Source organism: Hippocampus zosterae, chromosome 8 (assembly GCF_025434085.1).
Source record: "Hippocampus zosterae strain Florida chromosome 8, ASM2543408v3, whole genome shotgun sequence".
NCBI classification, from domain to species: domain Eukaryota; kingdom Metazoa; phylum Chordata; class Actinopteri; order Syngnathiformes; family Syngnathidae; genus Hippocampus; species Hippocampus zosterae.
Genome location: NC_067458.1, coordinates 21,416,745 through 21,430,095, shown reverse-complemented (window position 1 = coordinate 21,430,095; position 13,351 = coordinate 21,416,745). Strand labels below are relative to the sequence as shown.

At 43.1% G+C, this 13,351-nt stretch overlaps 3 protein-coding genes across 3 annotated transcripts in view; 1 reads left to right on the top strand and 2 right to left on the bottom strand.

The window, feature by feature from the left end:
- Positions 1-13,351, top strand: part of zbtb11 (zinc finger and BTB domain containing 11) — a 253,182-nt gene that overhangs the window by 212,220 nt on the left and 27,611 nt on the right. The gene's annotated exons all lie outside the window — the stretch shown is intronic.
- smx5 lies at positions 77-3,076 on the bottom strand. The gene is made up of 5 exons (XM_052074259.1): positions 3,030-3,076; positions 2,701-2,802; positions 2,541-2,571; positions 2,188-2,247; positions 77-1,933 (listed from the first exon to the last, which is right to left on the bottom strand). The coding sequence occupies exons 1-5, from the start codon at positions 3,074-3,076 to the stop codon at positions 1,808-1,810; spliced, it is 366 nt and encodes a 121-aa protein (XP_051930219.1). The 3' UTR covers positions 77-1,807.
- Positions 3,247-12,938, bottom strand: inpp5d (inositol polyphosphate-5-phosphatase D). The gene is made up of 26 exons (XM_052073013.1): positions 12,561-12,938; positions 12,406-12,469; positions 11,765-11,900; positions 11,564-11,693; positions 11,347-11,487; positions 10,543-10,633; positions 10,383-10,460; positions 10,229-10,306; positions 10,036-10,159; positions 9,855-9,961; positions 9,067-9,169; positions 8,362-8,558; positions 7,409-7,526; positions 7,237-7,333; positions 7,004-7,142; positions 6,799-6,907; positions 6,614-6,702; positions 6,225-6,306; positions 6,056-6,145; positions 5,861-5,971; positions 5,312-5,391; positions 5,153-5,240; positions 4,505-4,651; positions 4,202-4,418; positions 3,700-4,127; positions 3,247-3,548 (listed from the first exon to the last, which is right to left on the bottom strand). Exons 1-25 carry the CDS (start codon positions 12,698-12,700, stop codon positions 3,704-3,706), a joined length of 3,180 nt encoding a protein of 1,059 aa, XP_051928973.1. The 5' UTR covers positions 12,701-12,938; the 3' UTR covers positions 3,247-3,548; positions 3,700-3,703.

Sequence of the window (13,351 nt, the reverse complement as noted above, 5' to 3'; positions counted from 1 at the left end):
ATAACATAGGTCAGTTTTATTCAGATAGTGTTAAATTTTCTCAGATGCCAGTCTGCCATTCTTTTTTTTTTTACCCCCACAGAATACAGCTCACATTTTTATTTGGATTAAATTTTCAATATTAGTAGCAGTACTCAAGATGTCCACATGGGCCTAAAATGGTCTGAACAGCGGCCCACCCCACTTTGATGTGTACAATCATTCAAGACGCTAGCGCCACACTGTGACAAATCAAAACGGCGAGGTTACGCTAACAAAAGAGAAAAAAAAAACGGGTTTCCACTACATGTGAACATGGAGTCACTTTATGGTTTCTATACGTACAAATCAATATAAGCGTGTATGTACGTGTGTGTTTCTAAGCTTTGAAAGTACATAAAGCTTTATTTTCTCGAAGGATGGAATGTATTTAGAAATTTTAGAAAGGTGATTTTTAGGGAGAAGATTAAAAAAAAATAAAAAGTACAGTATTTTATATCAGAGAACTTACTTTTCTGGAAACATTGACTGACGGGTGGTAACGTATATTTTCAAAAGAACGGGAGTCGTCTGTTCATTTTAAAAACACCGCTGTGAAATGAGTGGGGGAGAGATTAAAAAAAAAATTTGCCCAACAACTGCTTATGCATGAGCCACTCACTCGAGGGGTACGATTATAAATATTGTGATATATATTGTGTATTTATACATATTTGTGGGATTGTTCTCTGCGGGCGGAGCCAATCGTCTTTGATGTTTGATGACATTTTGATGTATTTGTAGAAGTGTTTTTCTTTTTTTTGGGGGGTGGGGGGCGTGGTTGTTATTGGATTTTGTTTTTCATAAGTGAAGGTTTTGAGTTTTTTCGATCATCGTTATTGCTCCCGACGTACAGTTGTGTCGTTGTCACTTTGTACATATATACACTGTGGATTCAATGTGCCTTTTCTCCACTGCAACGCAATTCAGCTCTGTTAAGGTACAGCCCCTCTTCTCCAACCCCCTCCCCATGTGTGTATGTTTGAATATGCGTGTGTGTGTTTGTTTGTTTCTTCAATGCTTGTCACCAACCTTAAAAAGTAAATGCATCACTGTAAATCTTTTTGGGGGTTTTTGTTTGTTTTTTTTTTAAACGGAATTGGAAAAACTATTGTACCATGTCCTTTGATGTATGAATGTAAAATAAAGGTATTTGATTTCTATGCGTTATAGATTCCGATTTAGGACGTCGTTTTCGTATCAGTGTTGTCGTAACACTTGTTTGCAAATCAACTCAAGACAATCGCTCGTTTTAAAGATCATACTTTTGAGAGCTAATAAATAAAATGGTTTTTTTTTTTTTGGTTCTTAAAACTAACGCCATACAGATTTGCCATGAAATTTTGCCTCTTTATTTCCCAGAAATGAACATTCACAAAGCCCAACATAAAGTAAAAAAAAAAACACAGGCATTAAAACATAACATTAAAAAAATACCTGTTTTCATACAAAAGTTTGTTTTTTTTCTTCTTTCCGTACAGTAAACAAACTAAGACAGGTATGAAATCTTTTGGGCTGTTTTGACTCAGTTTCTTTCACTTAAAGAGAAATCAAACAAACCCTTCTAAGGATATTTACATGATTATTCGAACATTAATCTTTTTTTTTTAAATGTTTTGTTAAGATGTGTTCTTAATGACCAAATATGGAGTCGACTGACAAAGTTGAGTCCATACCTGACCTCTTTTTAAATGACTAGAAAACAACTCAAGTTGTCTTTGCGACAACCCAACCCAAATAATAAACACCCTACCCAACCCATGGCCCGCCCACCCGCCCGCACCTGCAATCACTGCTTCTGCTGCATGGCCTCTTTGCGTGCGGCGTCTTGCAGTAGCTGCGTGTCCACCTCGTCAGCAGGCAGCTGCACGTAGCGGACCACCGATCCGCGGATGAAACAGTTTTTCACCGACAACTGTAAGTAATGAAATGGTCTAAATGTGATGATGCTCACCGGAATCACAAAAAAAAGACACACAACATTGTGGAATGAGCAACATGTCAGTGTGAGTGGGGCTCTACTTCGCATTACAAACACCTTCTCCACGTAAAGGGAATAGATTTTCAACATGTGGTCAAACTCCCACACCTTTCGTCCACCCGAGAGACTCGTCAATAGGCCTCGGCAGATGCTGCTGTTTATGTTAGCAAGAATGTCACATTGCTTACCATGTGTGGGTATTTTTCTGGATCCGTGACGCTGATGTCTGTCAGCTTGATGTTGAGGTACTGAAACAGGAAAAGGAAACAAGCAGGCCACTCGTCAAGTCATGTTTAAAAGGTCGACCAGCATGAGCGTTGTCGTTCGTAATTGCGTCCAACTTGACACACTAAAACAGTAGATTCATTGCAATAGTTAAAAATGAATCACGGTTCAATTTGAGGGTTTATGAGTTTTTGAGGCTAGGTAGTTTTGCTATTTATTTAAATGATTTTCCCCCTGTTGAGACTTTTCATAGCATGTTTCTCACAGATAGATCGACACACACCGAGAATATTAATACAAATAAATGTATCCATACCTGATCAACCGAATGAAGAGTTCCACATATGCTAGAAAGAAAATAAATTGAAAAGTAAAACTACAGCCGAGCATCACCACGCGTTCCAATCAATTTTCGAACGATTCACACAATGCTATGAGTTATCAATTTTCCAATACGATAAAACAATTAAGCTCACCTCAGGTCGTTTTTCAGCTCCACGACCACGTCTTTGCCAACAAGCGACTTGAAAAACGAGTAGAAAAGCTGAACATAAAAAAAAGAGCAGAAAACGACAACACATCGTTAGCCTAGCTGCAAGCTAACAGAGAAGGGGACCCAGTTAGCACACAAAAAAACAAAATATTATTTTCGCGGAGACGAAAACTTTCATTTAAAATCGCTGAAATGCTTCAAATCGCGACGAATTCATTCATTCGAGTCGGTTTTCTCACCATTGCTACGGCGTTTGGTCTGACGTCGATGATGTTTGAACCGCGTCTGTGACGTCCTTTCAAGGCGACAGACCGTGGCGACGAAGGCGGTTTGACCAGAGTTCCACCAGATGGCGCCATTTCCGCCATAATCTCACCTTCCGCCGATTTGCGATGAAATGTGTGATGCTTGGTCGTATGTAAATTGAGATAATGTTCACATTTATGACTAAATGTTTGTGCTGAATGAAAAAAAAATTCAATGAAATACATATATAGAGAGATAGTGCTAAAACACACAAGTGCAGACGTTGCTGTTGCAGTTACGTTTATTGGAACAATGATCATAAATCTCAGTGGCATCAAACGTACAATATGTGCAAGATGCTACTGTTAGCATCCAATGTTGTGTGTGTGTGTGTGTGTGTGTGTGTGAGTGTGTGTATGCGTGTATATAAAATTATTAGCATCCAGCTCAGCAGAAAAGAGAACAGAAAGACACAATGGACACTATGATGGAATAGTTATGAGTTGTGAGGCGGGAAAGCGGTGTCCCAAGCAGCAACCAGCTCTCACTTCACGGAATGGCCCATCTTGGGAACATTGGGATGCGCTGAAAAAATAAAAATAAAAAATAAACCCCATCACGAAACAAACTGGTCTGGAAATTTGGGACACATCTGTTCGGGTACCGGACTGGGGTGAAGACGGACAAAACCAACAACCTAGTTGTGACGTATAAGGTGTGGAGACACCCTCCTTACGGTCTTATTGGAGCGGCGTCTGGCCGGGTCTCGCAGGTGGTCTGTGCTTGCCTGGGAGTTCAGAGCAATTCCTATAGTCTCTGGGCTTTGGAGCCTGTGGATCCGGGGGAACCGGGCGAGCTTTGGTGGGCAGGGGAGGTCGGCTGATGACCCCGCAGCCCTGCGAGCGTGACGGAACCACTGGCTTCTTGTGCTGCGCGACAGCAGCTGGAAGGAGAGATTTCGACTCGGAGCAGGTGGAGGAACGATTGCGAGGTGTGGGCACCGGGCGCCGTTCGGGGTCTCCGTCCGATGACTTAGATCCGAAAACAGGATCCGGCTGCATGAGCTGGTTCTTCTGCGTGGCATCCTGGTCCTTGCACTGACTTTGTGATGTTCTCATGGAGGCGTAAAGTGGATTGTCGAACATTTCGGAGGCCTCCACGCCACTAAGAGACAAAATCCACATTTCCAGGTTGGTTTATCTTTCATGCTGTTGTCAACTGGGAAACGTGGCACTCACGCCGGCTTTAAAGGTTTTCCGGTGGGACTTTTCTTGGAGTCCATCGTGGCTTGCCCACCGATGGGCAGGCTCCTGGGCGGCATGCTGTAACTCCAACCTTTGTCGATCACGCTCCTGTAGGACACTTCCATGTAGCTCGGGTTGGATATGTCATGGCTAACCGGAGTCCTGTCGCCGCTTTTGCCTTTCGAGTCGTCTCTCTCCACTTTGACGAAGTCTGACGGTCAAATTTAAAAAAAATATATATTTTTTTTTAAATAGATGAAGCTGAAGTTTCCAACTAAATGACTTGATCTGACTCACCGTATAACTTCTCCGTGGGTTTGCCTTCAAAGGTGTGTAGCTGAATACCGCCGGTCAAAATGCCGGATTTCTCGCCGTGGTGTGTGAGCGCCACTTGGAACTCCGTGTAGCAGAACTGGGCGGCTCGTAGGGCCACGCAACCCTCACCTTGGAGCAAATGTAAAAACAAATATATTTTTTTAGTGAACCCCCTCAATCTCAGCGTTTTACTGGATTTTGACTGATCTTGCAAGGCCCACAGAATATTTGGTTCTAATGCTACGGGATATAAACATGGAGGCTACCAAAATAAAGTTTGTCCTCTGTTTTTTCCATTATTCAGCAATCGGCATTACAAAATGGCTAAGTTTCATGAAAATGGCGATTCCTGGGCAAAAAAAAACGGAGACAAAAGAGCTTTTTTTAAAAGCATGCATTTCAAGCACGTGAGGCACCACTGCCCCCTACTGGTCGCTTTTTTCATGATTTAAAATGCAAACGGCTTATTCTCATTCACATATTGCATCAGACCCTCCTCCTCTCTACGACGCAAAAAAAAAAAAAAAAGACTTTGACGTACATGTACGTCCTTGGTAGGCAGTGGGCTAATTTTAAAAAGACGTACAAGTACATCTCGTGGAATGAATTTTGACCATCGGCTATTTTTACCATATGACTCGTCCGAGTCTGTAGACTTCACACAGATGAGGATGTGCTGGTCAAGCAGGTACTCGGCGTCCGAGATGATTGGCGTCAGCTGGGAAGAGATAAACAAGATTCGTTCCATTCTGCGACGGGTCTTCTTTTTTTTCATCGCAGAATCTTTACCTCGACTTGGTTCCCGAACCACACTTTGATGGAGCCGTCCGAATGCTCTGTGTTCTCGCCTTCGCAGGTCCTGACGCTTTCTGAAGGAATTTAGTGACATGTGAGGTATATGAGGAGGTCCTTAAGGTACGCTGGATTGACTGAAGTCGAAGCGGGAGGTGGAATTGAAAATTGAAATTCCCGGAAAGGTGCATAAACCCTTTCGGGGACGGCGGTTACTGCAGTGGACAGTTTATCACGTCTTCACAATCAAGACGTAAAGATACCGAAGAATTTTGCGTATTTGTGATACTCAGCCCAGCAAGCGTCAAAAGTAGAAATTTTGGGCATTTCTTTAGCTTAAAATGGAACACCATCATGGATGACATCACGTTAAGGTGGCAAAAATCATACCACGCTCTGAAGAAATGCTCTCCTCAGCAAGTGGAAAATAATTTCGCATTTGTGTCCTTTTCATCTTCACGTCACATACCATTCAAAGTCACGCAAAGTGTTACAATCATGTTGAACCTGAAATGTTGCAATTGGCCAAAAGGTCCGTTAGCTTACTCTCCAAGCAGCTGGAGTGGTATTCGATAAAGAACTTGGTCTTGGACTTGGTCAGCAGGGTGGCCTTGCAGTTCATAATCTGGATCGCACCTTGGGGGGCACTGTTTGGATCTGTAGAAGAAAAAAAATGAAAATAGACAACTCAGCGGGTTTTGGAGGAGAAAGAGTGGAAAATCGTCCGTGGCATAAACAAACCTCGCTTGGAGACAAACTGCGAAGCCACGCCCACTTCAAATGAGGCGAATACCGGTGAGTGGTCGCTGGTCATGATGTCGTTTGTGCAGCCTGGTCAAATGACAAGATTTTTATTTTTTTTTAACTTCTATTTTAGAAAATATTTGGATTTAGGTTGCAAATGACTCACCGTAGGATTGACAGACCACATGGACCAGAGGGTACGACTTCCACAGGACACGATCGCACCATGACGGCAAATTATATTTCGTCTGCGTGATTTCAATGTGAACACATGATCATTTTTTGGGAGGGGGTGTCAAATGCAAAATATTCATATCTATATATAATTAAGGGCAGTATGTGGACCACTGGTGGTCCCCCAAGAAAGTCTCAAGTGTGAGTAACTTATGGACGTAAACGACATCGCACAATCGCTGTATTACGATGTTATCGCTATGAGTTGAATTTTGGGTGAAGTTACTTGAGATTCCCACCGCCCTTTGAATTTGAGAAACAATGTTATATGCGTTAAGGAGTTTTAGGGGGGGTTAAACATCTGGCAAAACACAAACGTACCCCCGTGGTTTTGGCCTTTGTGTAGGCATACTTGTCACGCGTGTAGCGCACAAAGCGATACGTGGGAGCAAAAGTGATCTCCTCCTCGGCTAGGATCCGAAAAAGAAAGAAAGGGAAAAAAATACATCTCAGTCATTTGTTTTTGGTTTTTTTTTCCCGGATGAATTTCATCAATCAAGACTCACCAAAGTGCAGGAAGATTTTGTCGTCGTTGATCTCCATGTTGAGCTGGTCTCGGCACAGCAGTTCCTGGTAATGCTGCTGCTTGATCTTGGATACCACAAACTCGGCTTCCTGAGGTGTTTAAAAAAAACAAACAGTTCGTTAATTTAGCCGCACATTCTTCACAGAATGACTGCGTATGATATTTCCTCGGTTTCTGCCATTTACCAGATTGGAGAAGTCCACCCGATAGTTGAGATCGCCGAGCCAGAAGAGGTGCGTGAACTGATGGGTAATGTCAAACGAATTGAGCTTCTTATCTCCCAGATTGAGGAATCGCAAAATGTTTAAGTAGTTTTGGTTACGCCTGCAAAGACAAGGAAACGGTTACATGTCGAGCTTGCCATTTGGGGCGAAAAACTCCATAAGGCGTGAGAAGCGACAGCACGTCACCCGCCCACCTGAGCTTTTTCTCGCTTCCTGACGTCAGGTGACTGTTGACAAACCCGAAGGATGTGCCGTTGAACATGAAGGACACTCCGACGGCTCCTTTGTTTCCTGAGGGGGTAAAAAAATTATAAGAAATGAACGTCACAGGCGAACACACTCGCTTCATTTTTACGGCTTGCTTACCCAAAGTGTTGGCAATCCCTGTCTTGACACTGTCGGAAAAAACATGCGAGATCCTGTTTTCGTGCTCCGGCTTGGCCAGGACCATAATCCGAATGTTCCACAGTGTTTGGATGGCTACCTGTGAGGTCGTCGGAAGGTCATTGAACTCATTCGGTACCAAGTCTGAAAAGACGTTTAAAAACCCTTGTGTGCTCCAAATTAAAAAGGTCTTAAGTTACGCATTTTACAATTTTTGTAATGATGTATTTTGTGTTATTAAAAACATTCTTTTTTTTTTTTCAAACACTCAAAATGTTCAGAGGCATCTGTGCTATCCATACATATATCGTTTTTATTAGTTCTTTGGGATTTTTTTATTCTTTATTTTTTGCAAAAGGAAAAAAAAAAATTGTGTCTGGAGGTCCCAACCAAGCCCGACTAACAATCCCGAACGGACGTGTTCATGTAAAATGCATTGGTTTGAAGCCTCCTGCAAAAAGGCAAACTCATTTGCGATCCTCTGACGCCACCTAAAGTTGCAAAATTGGAATGACCTCAACCCAACAATGTGGCATGCATACGTCTGTCCAAGCGAAAACAAAGCGATTGATGTAAAAATGGCGTGAAATGCATGTTTACACATTAGGTTTACGATGCATTCAAAAATATGAATTATAATGGGTCTCCATGGTGCAAAATATGCAAATTGTGAAGATTAAGGTTTCAAAACGTTTTTTTATTATTGCTGCAATGCCTGAGAATTATCAGTCGGTGACGTCATGAAATTTAGGCCATTTTAGAACCCCTCCATAAGTTTCAGCTCTCTCGTATTTTTCTGAATGCCTTTGCCTTTGACTCAAAGACATCATTTTGCATTTATCGCAAGCGGTGCACTACGAGGGTTAAAAACGTCTTTGGGAGTGAATGAGTTGAGGATAGACGTCTCCCGAACTGACACTTCCTGATCCACTGACCTGTTTGAAGTTGATATTTGTGAGATCCCTCAAGACTCCTTTCACCGTGTCGGCCCACTCCCTTTCGCCAAGAGGGTCCTCCTGCGTCCCGATGACGTAAATGTCGTGCGGGATGTGGTCAGCCGTGTCATCTCGGGTTTTCCCTTGGCCTTTACACTGAAACCAGGAATTGATGTTGTGGGGTGGACCCGCGTTTCCTGCAAGTTCACGGGGGAGGGAGGGATTAGAGTAGAACATGACAGCATTTGGTCTAATGTAGAGTAGAACATGACACCATTTGTTCTAATGGAGGGGTGTCACGGGTCACGTTTTGTTTCCCTTAGAGGGTCGTTGTGACCGAAACCATATAAAGAAGGCAAAAATAACCGTTTATTCAACTGTCGGTGAAGTTACTATAGTGAGGGGTTTTGGCAACAAGAAAATACTTAAAATATCTCTCTTATTTATTATGGATGAGAATATGAATTTAGGTACAGATTTTAGAAAGCCTCACGTAAGTTGACGTGTTTGATTTGGTTTCGCGGGCCATATAAAATGATGTGGTGGGCCAGATTTGGCCCCCGGGCCTTGAGTTTGACATTGGTGCTCTAATGGGTTAGGATGGATGATTTTTAACCGATGCGACCAGGTTTCACTCCTGACATGGGAATATGTTTTCCGGATTTTTTTTACCTAGTTGGGGTGGCCAGACTTGAAGAGTCTTACCCATATTCCAAGTGCCGACAAAGACGGTGATCATATCCGGTTCTGGTTTTTCTGAATGTTTGTTCTTCATTTGTTGAAGAAGCTGACAGAAACCTTCTCTTTTCTGAAATAGGAAAGGAAAAAAAATGTCACGATTCCAAACTTTTAAATGAGTCTTCAACTTGAGCGGAGTACAGAAATTCATGGGCGAATTTGAGCTTTGCGTTGGCAGCCATTTTAGACTCCTAATCCGCTCCTTGCTGCCGACAAATCTTCAACTTGTTCTCTAGATACAATGACAAATCCTTCACTCTGTGATCCGAAATCCTACACCGAGTTCGATAAAGTGTGTGACTCCAATCTCATTAGCAGACAAGTGACGAAACAATGAGTCTAGCGTCTTGTATTTCTTCTTCTACCCTCACTCTTTATTTTCTTATTATGTTTTCTTCGGTTTTCGAACGTCTCCGTTCTCGACCAAATCGGTTTTCGACCAGTAAATTCGAGCTATTACACCTCGGATTACAACCAAAAACCGGATTTCAAGTGTATTAGCCCCTAATCACGGCCTAATAAAATAGTTTCGGATTTCGAACAGCCTTCTGGAACGGATCATGGTGGAAAACCGAGTACAGGACTGTTGTGGACATGTGTGCGAGTGCCGATTTTCTTACCTCGAGTGCACGGAAAAAAAAAACAATCATCGCAGTAAGCACACGCTTGCCAATTTTTTGTCCTCGTCACATGTAGGGCTCTCTCTAAGTTTTTAAAGACGTGAATAACGGGCATGTCTGTGCCGTGTGTCGAACCTTGGTGTCGTCAAAGGTAAACTCCTTTCGTAAAATCTTCTCTTTCTCCGTCTCCACCACGATGACCAGTTTGGCGTGCATCTTTTGCGACTTCACCAGCTGTCTGACTGAGTGACAATACCAAGTACGGTACATGTGCAGCTTTATATCCAGGAAATCAGGTCAATAAAACTGTCCTTACTTTTATTATGCACAAAGTACTTGTCGTCAGGCCCGTCCTTGGCTTTCTTGATGCTAAGCTTCCCGCCTTCCACATCTACTTTAATGAACATTTTGATGGGGATTCCCAAAGATTCCTGCTTGACCTGACGGGTGAGAGACGATGATCCAATAAATGACAAACTGTCTATTTCCAAGCTTTCCAAAGCGCTTACCTCAAAGACAACAGGCGGTATAAGAGACTTTCTGTGGCGTCCTTCATAGCCCACAGAGTTGAACACAGCATTTATAGCCTCAAAAAGAAAGAACGGTGTTTTAAACCCGACGGTGTAGCTCATAGTACATATCGGAATGAACGTCGCAAGTTACGTTATCCTCGATGGAGTAGAGCAGTTTGGTCAGTTGCTCCAGTCTCGTGGAGACAGATTGGCCTGGATCTGGTGGAATCTGGAAAAAATCAAATAAATTAGCCCTCGTTACAATTTTGGGGGTTGAGTTAGCCAAGACACCAAAGGGGCATGCCACTCACTTGTTTTGGAAGCGTTCCAATGCCTGGTGAGAGCTGCTGGTCCAACGCTCGGCGGCAAATCTCCAGGGCTGGTAGGATGCGGGAGATTTCACTGCCACCCCCACCCGAAAACCCCACAAAAAATGTCTCTTATTATTCGGTAATATGTTTGTCTGAGTTATCTGGTCTCGATCGATGAGTGGGCAAGATAGTGAAGCATGTGGTTCTCAAACTTCTCATCCAGTCGTCTGATATTTGGGTGAGTGTCGGTTTAGTATGAAATCTGACTTTAACGGACAATTAGGACGGAAGAAAAAAATCGTTGGCACCGCCCTACCCACTCTTGAGGACTTGCACACTGCAAGAATCAAGACAAGGGCACGGAAAATCCTCCTGGATCCCCCGCACCCTGCCCACCACCTTTTTCAGCCACTCCCCTCAGGCAGACGCTACAGATCCATGCGCACCAAATCCAGTAGACACTTAAGCAGCTTCTTCCCTCTAGCCATTAACTCCTTAAACAGTCACTGACATAGTCACTCTTCTTGCACCACAAAATGGTACTACAAAACCACTGGTATACTCTAAAATGGTTCAATGATTTTGTTGTTTACGGTGATACTAGTGCAGCGTGTTATACCGGAGACAAATTCCTTGTGTGTTCTACATACTTGGCCAATAAAGATGATTCTGATTCTGATTCTGTTTATTAATATTTGACTGATTTTTGACAGTCCGAGGTGTCCCGGGATAAACTCCAACCCACTTGTAACTCTGAACAGAATAAGCATCGAAAATGGATCGATGGATAGTCGATGAGCGTACCTGTTCAGATTCTTACAGATGGCCGCCGTTAGCTTCTTGAGACCAGGAAGACTAGTGTTACCATTTTGGACATGTTCAGCATCCAGAGAGATGGAGGTCCTAAAGTAGTCGAAAATGAGGGTTTGCTGCTCCTCCGGGATGCTGAAAATACACAGACAAAGCTTGAACGCCGAGATAAGGTACCCAAGTGTTCAAGTTTGCGTCAAAACAAGCGTACGTGGTCATGTCCGTGTGCTGCAGTCTCATCAGGAAGGTGTCTGACAGGCATTTGCCGGCTTGCTCGTTGTCCTTTAGCTCGTAAGCCGTAAAGTTTCTGGGTGGAAGCTGTGGCGGAGGATTGTTGGCTTCTGGAGGACAAACCCCGGGGGTTGTTAGGATCTTTTGTTGGAGCTTAACGTTTACTTGGATCTGTCCTAACCCGGTTCCTCGTCGAGCTCCTCCTCCCTTTGGACGGCATACTGCAAATGGGTGACGAGGCCCATGTTCGGGTTGTGATAGGCCTCCACCAGCTCTGGAAGCATGGAAAAGAACCTGATGGGAACTCCTTCTGATGCCTGGAGGGACGATAGAAGCACAAACACAAAATCCTCGCTAGGTCTTTGGAGGGCAACTTTGGTCGTCAACAACCGAATGGATAACCGTAGCGATATTCCTGAATTTTTAGAACCTTCAACTTTTCAAGAATCACGCCTACAAAGTAAGCTGGATTTTTTTGACGTGCAAACCACTCAGCTCAATCCTGTTCTGCATACCGGTACTTCATGTCCACTAATCAGCTCACTGCTCATTCTGTCCAAGCTAGTCAGGTCCCTTCCTACCCTATGATTGCTCTACCCAGCTGCCTCTTGTCTATGGATTTAAACCGGTTTCACTTCAGTCTGTCACCTGCTGAGAAAACGCCAGTCTGACTCTACAAACACCTTCCTGTTCCCTCTGTACCTTCATAGGACAAATCGTTTTTTAAAAAATGTATTTATTTATTTACATGTGGGATAACATATTTTTATCCTACGACAGTTGTGTAGTATCTTTAGAAACCTTAAACAGAATGTGACCCACCTGGACTGACAGCTTCTTGTCTTCATTGGGTAGAATTCTGTATGTGTAAACCTGGTTCTGGAATCTGTGGTTAATCGTTGTAAAAAGTGCAACAATGTCATTTCTTAAAGACATATTTAACAATTACAAGGAGAACTCGAATGTCGTGTACTTACAAAACACACAGGGCAAATGCCCCTTGTATTGACTCGCTGTCCCGAATGAGGAAGCTTCCATCTTTGGCCGCCTTAGAGAGCAGATCCTCCGTCTTGGACCGAGTGATATTACCATGACACCAAGCCTGGTAGCTCTGCATCGTGACCTGTCCTGTTCCTTTTGCATCTAAACTAGTCAAACATTATTGCCGATTGTTTTTTTTTTTTCCCTTTGGGAGCTTCATCTTTCACAAGTGCGGTCTTTCATTCTCACTTCCTCATTTGAAACAGACACCCATACCCCTACACACTCCCCATATGGCGGATATGTCGCATATCCATAAATGCAAATACAGGCACAAAATGAAGTATTTGTATCGTTAATACCCTTCTCTTAAGAACTGCAGCTTGTATTTTTTTTGTATGTCTTTGAATTGTTACAAAGAAAACCAGGAACTGACAAAAAAAAGGAAGTGCCAATCCTGACATATTTAATACATAGTTATGTAACTAGGTGTGAGACTGCTACATATAAAATTAATCAGCCTGGTGTTCTAGCCTAAAGTTACTGTGATGTGAATATCGGCTTCAATGAATTTACGTGAGAAGTTGGGTGTGAACAATATTCAGGAAGCCTCGCGTTCGAGCGGCTTGCCATTTTCATAAGATGGACAGGAAACATTGCAGAAATAGGAGGAGGAAAATAGATGGCTGAAGAAAACCACAACCTGGGTCACATGACACAAAAAAAGTAGATGTGCAAATGACAAGCCCTGCCTGATCTTTAAATAGCTTTAGCCACTTTCACAGCA

Bases quoted from the DNA above. Each gene is read 5' to 3' on its own strand.
- smx5 (XM_052074259.1), bottom strand. From the start codon at position 3,076: ATGGCGCCATCTGGTGGAACTCTGGTCAAACCGCCTTCGTCGCCACG. The intron at 2,572-2,700 runs GTGAGCTTAATT...TTTTCTTTCTAG, and splicing joins GAGCTGAAAAACGACCTGAG to CATATGTGGAACTCTTCATT. The intron at 1,934-2,187 runs GTAAGCAATGTG...CATTACTTACAG, and splicing joins CAGAAAAATACCCACACATG to TTGTCGGTGAAAAACTGTTT.
- inpp5d (XM_052073013.1), bottom strand. From the start codon at position 12,700: ATGCAGAGCTACCAGGCTTGGTGTCATGGTAATATCACTCGGTCCAAG. The intron at 11,694-11,764 runs GTTAGGACAGAT...TTTGTCCTCCAG, and splicing joins GGAGCTCGACGAGGAACCGG to AAGCCAACAATCCTCCGCCA. The intron at 10,160-10,228 runs GTAAGCGCTTTG...CTCACCCGTCAG, and splicing joins TACCGCCTGTTGTCTTTGAG to GTCAAGCAGGAATCTTTGGG.